The sequence below is a fragment of the Schistocerca americana genome, chromosome 5 (genome assembly GCF_021461395.2).
Source record: "Schistocerca americana isolate TAMUIC-IGC-003095 chromosome 5, iqSchAmer2.1, whole genome shotgun sequence".
NCBI lineage: Eukaryota > Metazoa > Arthropoda > Insecta > Orthoptera > Acrididae > Schistocerca > Schistocerca americana.
In genome coordinates this window covers 657,024,307-657,039,369 of record NC_060123.1, presented here as the reverse complement: position 1 = coordinate 657,039,369, position 15,063 = coordinate 657,024,307, and the positions used below count along the sequence as shown (strand labels likewise).

At 44.1% G+C, this 15,063-nt stretch overlaps 1 protein-coding gene across 1 annotated transcript; it reads right to left on the bottom strand.

Moving 5' to 3' along the window:
• Positions 1-11,540: 11,540 nt before the first annotated feature.
• Positions 11,541-14,833, bottom strand: LOC124616616 (uncharacterized protein T26G10.4-like). Its single transcript, XM_047144939.1, has 3 exons — positions 14,708-14,833; positions 13,150-14,595; positions 11,541-13,032 (listed from the first exon to the last, which is right to left on the bottom strand). The coding sequence occupies exons 1-3, from the start codon at positions 14,831-14,833 to the stop codon at positions 12,898-12,900; spliced, it is 1,707 nt and encodes a 568-aa protein (XP_047000895.1). The 3' UTR covers positions 11,541-12,897.
• Between the last annotated feature and the right edge of the window lie 230 nt (positions 14,834-15,063).

Sequence of the window (15,063 nt, the reverse complement as noted above, 5' to 3'; positions counted from 1 at the left end):
TCTCTGTGGACCTGTTGCAAAACGAGGAGGACATCACAGCATTCACCGACTCCATCACTGAGGCTCTCACTCACGCCACATCGCCACCGAAGACGCCACATCTACCAACGCCGGGGTTGCCTCCAGAAATTCTAGCATCCATCCGACAAAGGAATCAGCTCTGTCGTGAATGGTGCATCACACGGGATCCACACCTCAAGCGGCAAATCAACCAACTAAGAAGAGGCATCAAGGCCGCCATAGTCGCCCACAAAAACCAGCAGTGGGCCGCAAAACTCCGTGCATTCACTCCCGATCCAATGCACTGGCACATGATCCGAATCTTCACAAACCGCAGGACGACAATTACACCACTTCAGCATCCAGAACAGCTTACCGACCAGAAGATAAGGCCAATATGCTGGCAGACACATTTGAAGCAAACTTGCAACCGCTCAACGACAGGGCTAACCCGCAACGCATCGAAACCATCGAACGAGAAGCAGACGCAATAATTCAAGAACCTGACGACGACGCAGACGACGACCACATTCCGTCTATCAGTGCAGAAGAAGTACAGGCAGGCATCCAGGCACTACCATCGAACAAAACTCCCGGCGTAGATGACATCCAGGGTCGTGATCTGAAGCAACTACCATGGACTCGCAGCCATATTTAACTGGATACTCACCACAGCCGTATACCCATCACAGTGGAAGCATTCGATAGTTGTCGCCGTGCATACACCAGGAAAGGATCGTCACCGCCAACAGAGCTATCGACCGCATATTAGCAAACTGTTTGAACAAATTCTCCTACCAAGGCTGCAGAACATCATCACCCGGAACGAAGTACTACCTCAAGAGCAGTTCGGATTTCGTAGCGGACATAGTACGACGCAACAGATACTGCGAGCTATCGAATATATCACGGAAGCTTTTAACAAGAAGGAATTCTGCGGCGCAGTACTGCTGGACGTTACGAAAGCCTTCGGCACTGTCTGGCACAAAGGAAGCTCAACCGTCTGCAATTTCCGAAGCCTTACATCAGATTACTTGCCTCCTACCTCAAGAATCGCACCTTCGCTGCTCAGATTGACAATGCACTTTCAACAGCTCGCCGCATCAACGCCGGAGTGCCACAAGGACCTGTCCTCGGACCAGTTCTGTACTCTATCTTCACGTCCGACATTCCATCACAACCACGGGTGGAGAAAGCCATATACGCCGATGATAACGACGATCTTCACGAGAAGCCGCTGGAGAGAAGTGCCTTCAGAGCGCCTTCAACCCCCTCGAGCTATGGGCTGCCAAGTGACGCATCAGTTTTAATCCGACAAAAACTCAGGCTGTCATCTTCACCAGACGAAAAACCATGCCTGCACGTCACCTCCGACTGTATAACACTGACCTACCACGGGACGTCTCAGCAAGATATCTCGGAGTCATCTTAGACAAAAGACTCACCTGGAAACTCCACATTGAAGACGTTTGTGCAAAAGCCAACCAGAGCACAGGGGCCCTGTACCCCTTCATCAATGAAGGCTCAGATCTTTCAGTTGCAAACGGCCTACTGGTATTCCGGATGTACATCAGGTCTTTAATGGGTTAGGCTTGCGAAGTCTGGGAATGCGCAGCCAGGACGCACATACGTTGTCTCCAATCACTGCAAAACAAGATCTTAAGACGCATATTCCACGTACACTCACAGTTTCCCCACTGTTATCTGCAAGAAGCAGCAGAGGAACTAGAAGTACTACAAAGACATCAAGGACTCGCAAGAAGATTCTTGAACAAGACTCAAGACGCCGACAATCCACTTATCCGAGCACTCGGAGCACCACAAGACCCAAGACAACGTTACAGAAGACCGATTGCACTACTCGACCGATAAACTGACGTAACAAGAAGACTGAAACTAACTATCGCAGCCTTAAAAGGCTCTGGAGAAACTCGCCCTTGAAGATAAAATAAGTTCCGCACAGCAAAAAAGCACTGAAGTTAAACCCCCGTCCCACACACACACACACACACACACACACACACACACACACACACACACACACACAAGTTACACATAAAGATGAACAAACCCTACACGATAACCCCAGACGAAGCAGGCAATGCTACAAAGTAAAACCTGCACCATATAGCTGTAAGTTAGCAATAAGAAGGTGTACGGAGCACATTCTCATACGCAACATAATTCATCTTGCGTAAAAGGATATTTACGTTGACAGTGACGCTTTTCAAACCACCATTCGCAATATTTTCCCGCAAGCTATTAGAAACAAGTTCGTTTCATCAACTGCCATTGGCCGCCAGGAAACAGTTGTTACTGCCCGTGCGCAGCCTGTATGTTCGTACGTTTAAAGCATTAAGAGAACTTACATAACGTAATAAAAGAAACTGAATATCACATGATAATCGAAGAGCATCGGAATTTCGTAAATCATACGAAAATACCCAATTCCGGTTAATGTGTACGTATGTCCAGATTCACAATGAAGTAGGCCCCAACTTGGTATTAAGCTTTTCAGTGTGGTTTTCTGGATGTAAATTTTCTTGGAGTACCAATAATGCATGATCTCGAGTTTGGTTCTTTATTATCGTGGCGGCTGAACTTCCCCGAATAGGGGCCTTCCGGCCAACGATGCCATACGCTCATTTCATTTTATCGATAATTCCATACGTGCCAGAAGATGAAAACGTACACTTGAAATCCAGCAAACAGTTGAACCTAGCCAATAGCACGGAACGAAACACTTCGTTTCAAATAAATTGACTGCCTCAGCGGAAAAGATTAATAACAACCAAATTTCTTTAGCAAACCGACGAAAATAACTGCAAGGCGATTAATGCTCGACAGTTAAAAACCTGGAAATAAAATAAAACCAAAAAACTGAAACAAATAAAGTATTTTAGTCTTCCATAATCATGTGAATCTATTTTATCTATGAATTGATGGCTCCCGGCCGCAGAAATCTGTTTTGTTTTCATGACGTGAGATCTGTAAACGAAGAGGAAACAGCAAAATAACTAAATGTAAACACTGCGTGTCAGAAAAAATTTTCCGGGTAGAATATGGCTGCTTGCTACAGCCACACTTCCAAGTAGCCAGAAGCGGGAGAATGTACTGTTCATAAGCGACTGCCATCTTCTCTAACGAAGCTAACGTAAACAATTGCGACGTCACGCTCATCGCAAGCAGTTTGCTGAAATAAAGTACTGCATAGTCTTTCGTCCTCATGCCTTTAACACGTTTTGTTGTTCGCAGACGTTTGCGTGTGCAGCTTGTTTTGTTGTAAATGGCGCATTTCCTCTGCAACTTAAGTTTTACTTAATTTTCTTCTCTCGTTTATGTTTTAATATTGCCATATAACTCTGCAGTAGCGAGGCAGAGTAATATTCTTTGTTAGACTATTAGTTATTAACAATCAAAATTACAAAAATTTAACTGAAAACTTAAACTCTTAAAAATTCCCGGAGTTCTAAAAAATTCCCGCGTCTTTTCCGGTTTTCTCCCGGATGAAAAAATTCCAGGATTTTTCCCGGATCTCCCGGGACGTATACACCCTGTTTTTTGATCAATGCATCATGTTACATGAATTCTTTCACCATGGAAAAATAGCGGCTGTGTGTGGCGGAGAAAGGTTTGGCCGGATCCTCGAACGCGTTGTTCAGGACACTTGGTGGTTACAATAATTATTCATCGATTTTGAAGACTTGAGATCAAATTAAAAAGACAGATCTAAAGGTGAAGGCATTGCCAAGAGTGTCGGTAGTGAGAAATGTTTAATCAAATATTATCTTCTTTCACCCTGTAGACGCAGATTTACAAGCCCAATGCGCAGGATTGAAAGACGCCGTAACAATCATAATTAATGATAAGATGAAACGTATAGCCATATTTCGAAAACAGCTGAGTCTATGAAAAGTGGTGATTCGGAAAACAGAACCCAGACTCAGAAGAGGCAACTCAAAAAATCAAATCGGACGGATGTATGGCCCTTCCTGTTCCTCCGCAAGACAGAGTATCACTATGCCCACCCATTTAAATTTGAGAATTTCGGAACATTGGACACAGTATTTGCTGAATTACAACGAAAATTTACAGACAGCGACGATCTACTAAATTCATTGGCGTGTCTCAATGAATTGAATGCAAAACAAAATGGTACCACTGAAAAATTTCGGTAAGGATGAGAAAATTAAACAACACTATGTTGCTGCCTGTAAAATATTAGTCTTCTTTATTTATGTTCAATTCACAGTTTCAACCGATTTTTCAGGTCTAACAATTCTATCAAGGGAAGAGGCTGCTGTTGTCAAAGCTTACCTGAGTCGCCGTGAGGATAAAATGCAAAACGCAATGCAAGCTTTGTACAAGCAGCGAGAGGCATTCAAAGTTACATATAAAGTTACATATAAAGTTTCTGTATCTGTGGCAATCATAGGATGTAGCACTTCCGTGTGCAGATCTATGTCTTCAACTCTGACTGCAATCAATAAGCCTCAGAAACTGTCAATAGTTCACTGAATGAAGTCCTCCGCAGTCCTCCGCATTTTTAATAATACGGCGGATTGAAGAATTCATCCGTTTTAAGGAAAGACTTTTTATTATTACACTGAATATAGGTTAAAATGTTTGGAGATGTAATCTAAACCTGATAAATGAATTTTTTGCCCTTATCTATAACCCCTCCCGTACTACGACAGTCAGTCACACTCACAGATCAAGTGCGGCGAGAATCGATTGATCTGATTAGATCAAGTAAAATTTTTACTTCCGCCCTACTTGTAAGCATCACTGCCCTATCTTGAATTCAAATCTATTACAGTACGGCCCTGGTGAATATACGCACTACAGAATATACTAGCGTGGATACAAACAGTTTCTCAAACAAGGCCACTGCAATTACTAAACATCAGATTATCAAGAAGAGAGGCAGCAGGAGGCTGCCTCAGAATCACATGTTAGCTGCCGCAAGTGCCCACTTGCCAAAGCAAAAAGGACCTACATGTATGACGAGGGCAGTCTGCTGAAAATATCCACAAATGTCAGAAGGCTTGCTCTACTGCCAGTAACTCGACACTGTAGAATTCATGAATATTTTGTAAATAGTCAATGGTTCCAATAGCACCCTCAGCAAATGACTGAGCATTACAACGTACTTCCAGCAAGCAGTAGTGTAATTGTTTTACATTACATTAACAATCATAATACTGACAACACGTAAAAAAATTCTTCCTAACTGTAGAGTAAAACGCTAAGAGGTGAGAAAGCAGTGAGAAAAGTGCTCAACCAACTTCAATAACACACCACATTTACCTGATTGTAAGACGAGGTTTTTCCCAAACTCACCATTCGAAAATTACAAGGTTGTCTTACATTCATGTATTAAATTACTGATGCTGTGGTCAACATTTTTATGTTGTATACTCAATTAAGTACAGGTTTATATGACAAAGTAGTACTTTTTACCAGATTAACAGAATAACAATAACAAAACCGACGCGTTTTCAAGAGATATCTAATGTGTTTCATTGAAACTGCATACTTTCGTAATACGCGAGTGCAAACACGAAAACCTTCAAGTACGGCATATGTTAGCTTCATAAGCAATAAAATCAAAATGGCGGCTGTCTGGTTTGTTTCTATCAGCCAATCACAAGAGAGGGCACGTGACCTTTTCAGCCAATCATATTGCAGAGCATAACGCACGCAGCACGAATAATGTAAGGACCACAGTCTAATATATACAGTCGCGACACTCTCGCTGATTTTTGTTATACACCGCGACAACAGCGCCCCGAGCGGTGGAGAAGCTACGCTGCTGAATACGGTATTCAGTAAATGTACACAGTATCGTTTATATTCATTTTCAACATGGTTTTTACGAAAGGCAGCGTATGTAGCGCAATCAATTGCAGTAATAATAGGAAGAAGACACCAAATTTGACGTTCTTCAGGTTTCCTAAGGACCCTGAGAGGTATGAAACATCACATTAGAGCGTTACTGAATTTGTTTTCTTAGGAGCAGAAATAGTCAAAAAATGGTAGAAAACAGGACCTACTGCAAAAAGATGTCATTTATATTCACAATAACGTGAAGTTTTGTGCGTTACATTTCGAGTCAAACCAGTTCATGAGCGCGGAAAAGAAGATATTGGTATGGAATGCAGTTTCTACGTTATTTGACGTGCCGAATAAGCCACAACTAGTGACGATGAAGAGAAAATTGCCATACAAACGTGAAAGTGTTACTGCAAAAACAATAAAACTGTCTCCTCACACAGAAGAAACAGCTCCCACAAGTGTTCCTACACGAAAGACATATAAAATCACTAACAACGGAATCTGCAACACAGACATCTTTTGAAGATGAAATGCTTAGATTACATGAAATTATTCGCTTGTTGGAAAATCGTGTGAAATTTAAAAACGTGCAAATCATTGGACTTCGTACAAAATTACTACGTGACAAGGAAAGTGCCCATCGTAAGAATAAACCGCAACCACGTCGTCACACGATACAGTACAAAAGGGGACAAGCTCATTTAAAAAGTATTGGTTCCAAGTACTTGAAAAAAGATGCTCTCGATTTATTGATAAGCCAAATCAGTATACCACTGAATGGAAAACGTGGTGCGAGATGGAAAGATGAAACTAAATTATTTGCACTTAATTTGTTGTATTATAGTACTCAGGCATACAGTTTCTTATCAATGTTTTAGCCTTCCATCAGTACATACCTTACAATGGTATGTGGTAGATATACAATTAAATTGTGGGATAAATAATAACATATTTCATCTTTTAAAGCAGAAAGTGCAACAGTTACAAGAAACTGATATAACTGTTAATTTGTCTATGGATGAGATGTCACTAATGGAAAATTTGTTCTATGACAGCTCTAGGGACCAGTAGGAGCCACCCACCTGATGCGCATATTTTTTGAAGTTGTCAAAAAACTCACAGAGATTGGTTTGGGTGTAAAAACGTGTGGCTGACCAAAGCTCGAATTTTGTGGAGTGGAGGCACAGACTGGGAATCACACCAGTTAATCCATGCTTAGCACACGAAGGGGGTAAGATCTACTTTTTTATGACACCCCACACTTGATAAAAAGCATATGTAATAATTTATTCAGGTATAACATTATCCACACAACAGATGAAGGATGGATTGGCACTGCTTCATGGAAGGACATTTTTCAGTTGTTCTCAAGTGATTGTGAAAGGAAGTACAAGTTGGCCCCCAAGCTAACTAAAAGAGCTGTCCAACTGCCAGCATTTTCAAAAATGAAGGTAAGCACTGCAGTTCGTTTGTTGAGTCATACAGTAGCAGCAGGCATTGAGACACTTGTTACTTGTGGCACCATATCATCATCTGCTACTGCTACTGCAGATTTTTGCCAAAAAGTAAATGATATTTTTGATATATTTAATGCATATAGTGTTAAAGGGTCTGTATCCTTAAGAAACTGCATTACAAGTCCCTCAAGACATTTGTAAATATTAAAGATATGGATACAGTCATGGAAATTTGTAGATGTTGATGGGAAAGATTTTTCATCTAGGATTAAGTGTGTTAAGGACTTTTGGGTAACATAAGCGCTTTGAACATGTTTGTTGATGTTTTGGATGGAACCAAGTTATATTTATTAACACGCAAAATTAATCAAGATCCACTGGAAAACGTTTTCTCAGTGATAAGGCATAAAGGTGGTTTTTGTAGCAACCCATCACCACGATAGCTTTGTGCTGCTTTCAATAATTGTGCTTCAAGCAAATTAATGAACACACACAGTGTAGCTACCTCCAATTGTGAGGGGATTAACTGGGGTCAGACAACAGTGGATATGAAAGCAGCGTCCAAATTAATCGTTTCACCACTGTTGGACATCAGTGACACGAGTTCAGTGATCAGACTACCAAATGTGGAAGTCCAAGCAGACCTCTGAGAGGCAAACAGCATGAGATACTTGTTTGGTTATGTATTAAAGAAACTGCTTACTATTCATGACTGTTATAAATGTAGGACAGTACTTGTAGACGACAGCCAATACTTAGATGCATATGACAAAGTTTATTGTCATTTTAAAAGTTATGCAGGCAGCTTTGGAAGTCTATTTATTTGTACAGAAGATGTCAAAGAATGTTTAACTCATTTTGAGACTAAGATGACCAACTTTTGATGAATATGCCACATAAGTAACTGTGGTGCTTTCTTTGAGAACATGTCGATGGACGTCCCCAATTTTCCACCTATGTGCTGTGCTGAAACCAAGCTGCTGTTAATAGGACTGTTTGTGAAAGTGAGGCTCTTTTACATTATTAAATTCAGGAATCAAGACTTAGTTGGTAGGAGCAAGAGAAGAAATAAAAAAGTGATGAAGCTGGCTCATTTGGGTTGCTAAATTGTTAGGACTCATTCATTTAATTTTATTTTCCTTAAATGTATCAATGAGATGTAACAAAGTTTGAAAGGGTCCTGTAGCCACCTTTCATTAGTCCGGTAGCCCATTTTCACTAGTATTTCTCTTTCCTTCCTTGTTTCTCTTTTCCCATAATTATCATAGTGGTGTGATTGAATGAATGTGGTTGTGTGTCACGTTGCTAGACGGTGGCGTAGTCTGCTGCAGAAAGTCTGCGATAGTCGTGCAGATTCAGCAGCAGTGGTACAGAATAGCCAACTCTCGTAGTGGTCAAGTCGGCAAAGAGGTTTTCGCTACTTGTGAGAAATCCACCTGCGTTAGGTTGGTGGCGGAAATGGCATCTTTGGGTTTTCCGGGCCACGCGGAGCGTGGAAGAGGCTGGAGAAGAAAAAGGGAGGCAGTCTGCCGCCGGTCCGGGAAGCGTCCACAGCTGTGCTCCAGTCGAAGAAGGATGAGTTAGACTAACCGCGTGGCGCGTTGTTACTTGGCGAGGGGAGAGCTGTTAGCTTTTGGTCTCGCTTTTCAACTCTGAAAGATTGCTTTGCCTTGTCGCAGCAAGGAATGCACGACTTTGGCAGATGTTTCATTTAGTAAATTTCTATAGCAGACTTGGATCCACCGGAAGAGCGCCACACAAAGGTGTCGATAAGAATTGAGCACTCGCTTCTGTATGAATGTCTGTTTGCCTTCAGCTGTGCCTGTATAAGCTTTCATTTTTCTAAATATTAATATCTTTGCCTTCTCATAAATTTTCCTTGCTTTATGTATCTTTCGTCCGTGGGGAGCCGACCACGTGGTTGAACATTAAAGTTTTGTTGGGCTACCGTCATCACTAACTGTCTGGTCTCATGCTTGTTTTAAAGAACTTTAACCGCTCATGATTGTGTGATGTGATATTGTTGCAACTTGGACACGATACCTAGAAATTGCGTCTCCACAAACCACGTGGGAACGCGGGTGTACTGCGCAATGTGTACCGCTTTACGAGTTATTGCGATCAGGCAACAGCAGTGGTATGAATGATTCACACCAATGATTTTAGGAGAAGATTATAACGGTGAATGTATCGATGCTTTTCTTTAATGTCTTAGGAATAAATGATTTTATCCACAATTTTCTCTTGTGTTCCGAGGTTACGTTTTTGCACCTAAGCCACTCACCTCATAGCTTTTCCTTTAGCACATCCAACGCGTTTCCTTACGCACAGGTCCAGTGATTAGTTTCATTTTTTATTTTAAAACAAGTGCTTTAGATTAAGTCTTATTTTCAGGTGTGTTCTGGGAGCTGATCTTATGCAGTGTTCATGCATTTTCTATTTTATTTTAAATGTTTGATTGTCGTGAACTGTGCGCGGGCAATACTATTAATTACATTGTATCCGCTATGAGCGACATCACAACGTATGCATTTTTGTGAGTTTTTGGTCTGTGATCAAATTAATTTATTTTCCGACTCGACCAAACCTTCGATTAGTTGTATGGTTAGAGTCGGTGGCGACCTTAATCTTCTCACGTTAACTTCCCAAGCAATAAGTATTTACATTCCCAATAATAACGTAATAACCCGTAGAAACAGGTTAGTTACAAGTTTTAAAACAGTCATGCTTTTTATTGAGATAGCCTGATACCACAAAAAATAAGATGGAAATTGTATTTTTGGAAGCAGGCTTCCTGCAAAGCAGAACGTACTGAAAAATGGTGTGTCGCTTCAATTTTACACAAGGAAGAGCATCTATGTACTTCATATGTGGGATATACAGTGCGTATTCTCTTACTTTCTCTCATTTACAGTATGGTACCAGCTGAAGAGTGGTGTACTTATGAGACTAGGGGAAAGAGTCAAACCTTAACGTTCAAAACCAGATCAGCGTGCTCACTGCCTCGTGTGCAAAGAATAACGACCCCGGTGAGCCACGCTTATGCCGTCCCAGGTGCATCAGGGAGCACTGGCTGTCATGTCGCAGTACTCGGAGCGCCTGAAACATGTTAAAGTGCTGAAAAGCTTTCAAGGTCATCTACCAGCTAACCCCCCCTACTAGCATCTTTACACTGTTGCATTTGGCTTAACAATTTCTGCATCCCCAGCAATAATGTATACAAATGTCTACAAGCATAGTAAGAAGATTGTTACTGTTTTGTCAGTAATAGTGTTACTACAAGCCACAAAAATTCATTATTACTTGTAAATCAAATAAAGCTTGCAGCATTTAGAAATATCTGTGTTACTACATTACCTGTGCATTATAAGAACCAGAATACTGCCTGGAAGTCTACTGCCATCTTCAAATACTCTGTTTTACACGTTTGGTTGCATCTGTTGAGAAACTTCTATCTGCAGACAATTACCCCAATAAAAATTATTATTGTAACACATAAAACGCCAATCATATCCAAATGTAGAAAAACAGAACTTATGATAGGAAAGTCTTGCTCCTACGAGCCAACGTACCAAAGTGTGCTCTAAACATTTGTGAGGAAACTCCTTTCACGCCCGACAGAAAAAATGGACAATAGCAACTGGCAAGGACTGAAGTGAGAAGCAGTCAAAACTACATTATTTAAGTCCCGGTACACATTGCTGAGTGAAGATGAATATCAAAAAGGGTACAAAGTGACACTGACGTTGTCTGTAACAGCCATACGCTAAGGGCGAATACAGGCTACTCTGACGTGACGTGGAAACACGTGGGCTCACGTCATAACGTGCGTGATATAAAAATCCACACAGGGTTTTCTGCGCTTATGTTTATATTGAGCTGACGTGACGTGGGAATGCGTTGGATGATGCAATCTGACGCTACATGCCTTATGACGCGCGGAAAGAATATCGGAAGTTCTAGATTTTCGTCAGTCGTGGGAAGGCGTCAGAAGTGTTAAGTGGTTTCTCCTCTACCGTTTGCAGTTATTATTTGAAGATGGAGGAGATGACTGAATACGTTCGGTCAAATCCGGTGCTGTATGACCCTACAAACCGGGAATATCATAGCCAGCATTCAAGGAAAGAGGTTGGGACGAAATAGGAGAAAAACTCGGCATTACAGGTTGGTGAAAACAGTTACTTTTTCCATATTTATTAGTTTTTCTTTTTTACAATTTATAATAGTTCAATAGGCGTTATATTTTATATTTATAGGGAGAAAGTATCAATCCATAACAAGTATAACCATGTATGAATATAACAGATATCTATTATATAAATTGGATTATATGAATTGTAATTAACAATAACACCCAATTTAACTTAAAACGGTCGGTTATAACGAATGCGTATATTAAGTAAATAACACTGGACGTGTCATGGAGCAACTCTACCCTTTCGAATAGAGTGCCATTGCCAAGGACAACTTGCTGAACCATAATCAGAAACGAAGTACTTTTTGAACTTATCTCTGGTGATGGCCGCTTCTCTCACGAAATTTCGACGAATGGGTTCGAGGTTGGCTACACCATGAATGTGTTCACTTTCCATTCTGATTTGTTCCTCGAAAGGGGAAATATTTGTTGATGTATTCCGAAGCATGTTGTGTAGACAGGTGGAAGCTAAAACTATTAGATCGGCAGTTTCTGGTTTAGTTTCAATAGGCTTTAAAAATGGTTCAAATGGCTCTGGGCACTATGGGATTCAACTGCTGAGGTCATTAGTCCCCTAGAGCTTAGAACTAGTTAAACCTAACTAACCTAAGGACATCACAAACATCCATGCCCGAGGCAGGATTCGAACCTGCGACCGTAGCGGTCTTGCGGTTGCAGACTGCAGCGCCTTTAACCGCACGGCCACTTCGGCCGGCTTAATAGGCTTTAGAAATATTCTCCAGCGTCCGGCTAAAATTCCGAACGCATTTTCTACAGTCCGTCGAGCTCTTGAATGATGGTAAATGTATACCTTCTCTTCGTCACTTGTAATGGCTGCTTTGCTGTATGGACGCATCAAATAGGTTTTAAGAGGGAAGGCTTCATCTGCAATAATTACATAAGGAATCACCATTGCTGGTAGTAGCTCTTTGTCTTTTGGAACGGCGTATTTGTTGCTTTCAAATCTTTTCCCTATCTCACATCGCTCAAAAGTTCCTCCATCGCTACTTTTGCCATAAGCTCCAACGTCAACAAGCGTGAATTTGTAATTTGCATCTACCAAAGCCAATAAAACAATGGAATATATTCCTTTGTAGTTATAGTACAATGAACCAGCACCAGCTGGACATCGGACTTGAACGTGCTTGCCGTCCAAAGCTCCTATGCAGTGTGGATAATTCCACTTCTGATCATAATCCTTGGCTATCTGTTCCCATTCATCTTTGTTTGGTTCTAGCATGTAAATCGGTCGTAGAGTTTTTCAAATTACCTCACAACACTCTTTAACTATTTCTCCAATAGTTGAAAATCCAATCCGAAAAGAAAAATCTAATGTTCTATAAGAATTGCCAGTTGCCAAGTACGTGTGAACAGTGAAAAAAAGCCCACTTATTGAATTATTAATCTTCACGTTGTCCTTTGGCAACCAAGCGACCTTTGTCTTTGAGCGCCAAAGGAGAATAAATGAATAACTAATAGATAACACGTCCCCAGACTGCCGACAACCAGGGCGTCGACAGTGACGGAATAGCCGCGAGCGGCTAGTCCGCGCGCAACGTCGGCGTACTTTATCCTCTTCAGTTGCCGAGCGTTGTCGAGCGCAATCCACCTGTTCTCGAAGGGGATCGTCACATCGACAATGGTCACAGTCCTCGCGGCCTCGTCAGTTATTACGAGGTCCGGACGCAGCCCACTGCTGTCCCCTATGACGGCTTGGTTGATCCTGATGTCAGGAACAGCAGTGTTTCCTCTCCTTGGCCGCCCAGCGACTGCTGTCGCGAGGCGGTTGAGGACCGCGTTGTGGCGATACTGCAGGGCTGCTGAGTGCACCATGCACGCGTTAATCACGTGCGGGAGCGTCTCGTTGTTGTGGCCACAGCGTCGGCAGGCTTTGTTGTTGTTTGCCCGCCCATCAAAACGGCGGCAGCCGTTGAGGGGCACGACTCCGAGCCTGGCGCGATGGATAAAGCGCCAGTCTGCGAAGCGGGTGTATTTTCCTCCCGCCATGAAGTGGTTGGACGCTGTGGACTCCCTGGTGCACTCGAACACCTTCCCCTGGTCCGGTTTCCTGAGTAGGATGTGGCGCAGGCGCTGCCTCAGACACTCGCGGAGCGTCCGCGAGAGAAGACGTTTGGCGCCCCCTCCCACCCGGACATGCTCGACGCCAGTGTTGGCGGTGCGTCCCACGCTGTCATCATCGTGCTGCGGTCCATCGCCGCCATCTTCGAGGTGTCGTGCAGTCCCAGGCGCCGCCCCCTCCGTGGCCGGCTGCGTCACCCCTCCGATGCCGCCGTGTTCCGCGTCGTCAGCGATGGCGGGTCGGCCGCCGACCTCCACCTGCAACTCGGAAAGCAGCTCACTCCAGCGCCAGGTGACGCCACGCGGCGCTAGGCGCCTTGTGGCGTTCCTGACGCGCGTCCACAGTGACTGGATGTCACCTCCGTCGCGTGCGAGGTCACCCTCAGTGCTGCCGCTAAGGTAGGTGGCCAAGTCGGAACGACTCGGCTCCCTCCCCAGTCGGCGGCGCGCGGCCGTAGTTAGTGTGGCCCAGGCGATGTCGCGGACGGTGGCGTCGTCGCAGTGCAGCATGCGGAAGCCGTGGACGTTCGTCGAGATGTCCGCAGCGTCCGCGAGCGGCGTCAGGCCGCATCCTCCCTCTCCCAGCGCGAGGTACAGCTGTTCGGTGGACGCACGCTGTGGGAGGAACAGCCAAGATTTGACAGCCGCTTTCACTGCCTTGTCGAGTGCAGATAGCGGCCCCTTGCGTACCGCTCCGCCCCGCATGACAAAGTCAAGCCTAGGGAGGAGGAAGACACGCACAGCGTCAATCTTCTGCCAGGGAGCCAGCAGGGAAGCGTCCAGGTGCTGCAAGTCTCGTCGAATTGCCGCGATCGCATCCGTTGGCGTCTGCGTGACTTTGTACCCGGTGGGAACGCCAAGATGGAGGTAGGCGTCACCCGCACCGAGCACGGCTGGTTCTCCCCCTTGCAGGGCGAATACCGAGCCTAGTGTCTGCCGACGGCGGATGTGAAGCGTGGCACACTTCGACGGCTTGAAGGTAAGCCCGGCCCACGTCGCCGCCTCACCCACAACATTGAGGAGCCTCTGAATCCCGCGCCAGAAGCACGATATCGTCCGCATACGCCAGTGCACTCACACTGACGCCGCTAAGCGGAATACCACACTCATTTCTGAGCGAGGTTGCGGCGCGAAGTACCGGCTCGAGCGCGAGGTTAAAGACGATGGGCGACAGTGGACAGCCCTGCTTGAGCCCCGCCTGGATCTCTATCTCCTCCGTTAGTCCGTCAGATGTACGGACGCGGGTGGAGCAACCATTGTACATATCGGCAATTAGCTGATGCAATTGCTCTGGCAGTCCCATCCTGCTCAGTACTCCAAGGAGGTGAGCGTGAGGCACTGAACCGAAAGCATTCGCCAGATCAAGCCAAGCAAAGCATGCTTGGCCTCCCCTGCGCCTTGCATCATCAATCGCCGTCTGTACAATGAAGTTGTGCTCATAGCAGCCTTCAAAAGTGCGGAAACCCTTCTGTTCTGGGGAGAGCAGGTTCAAAC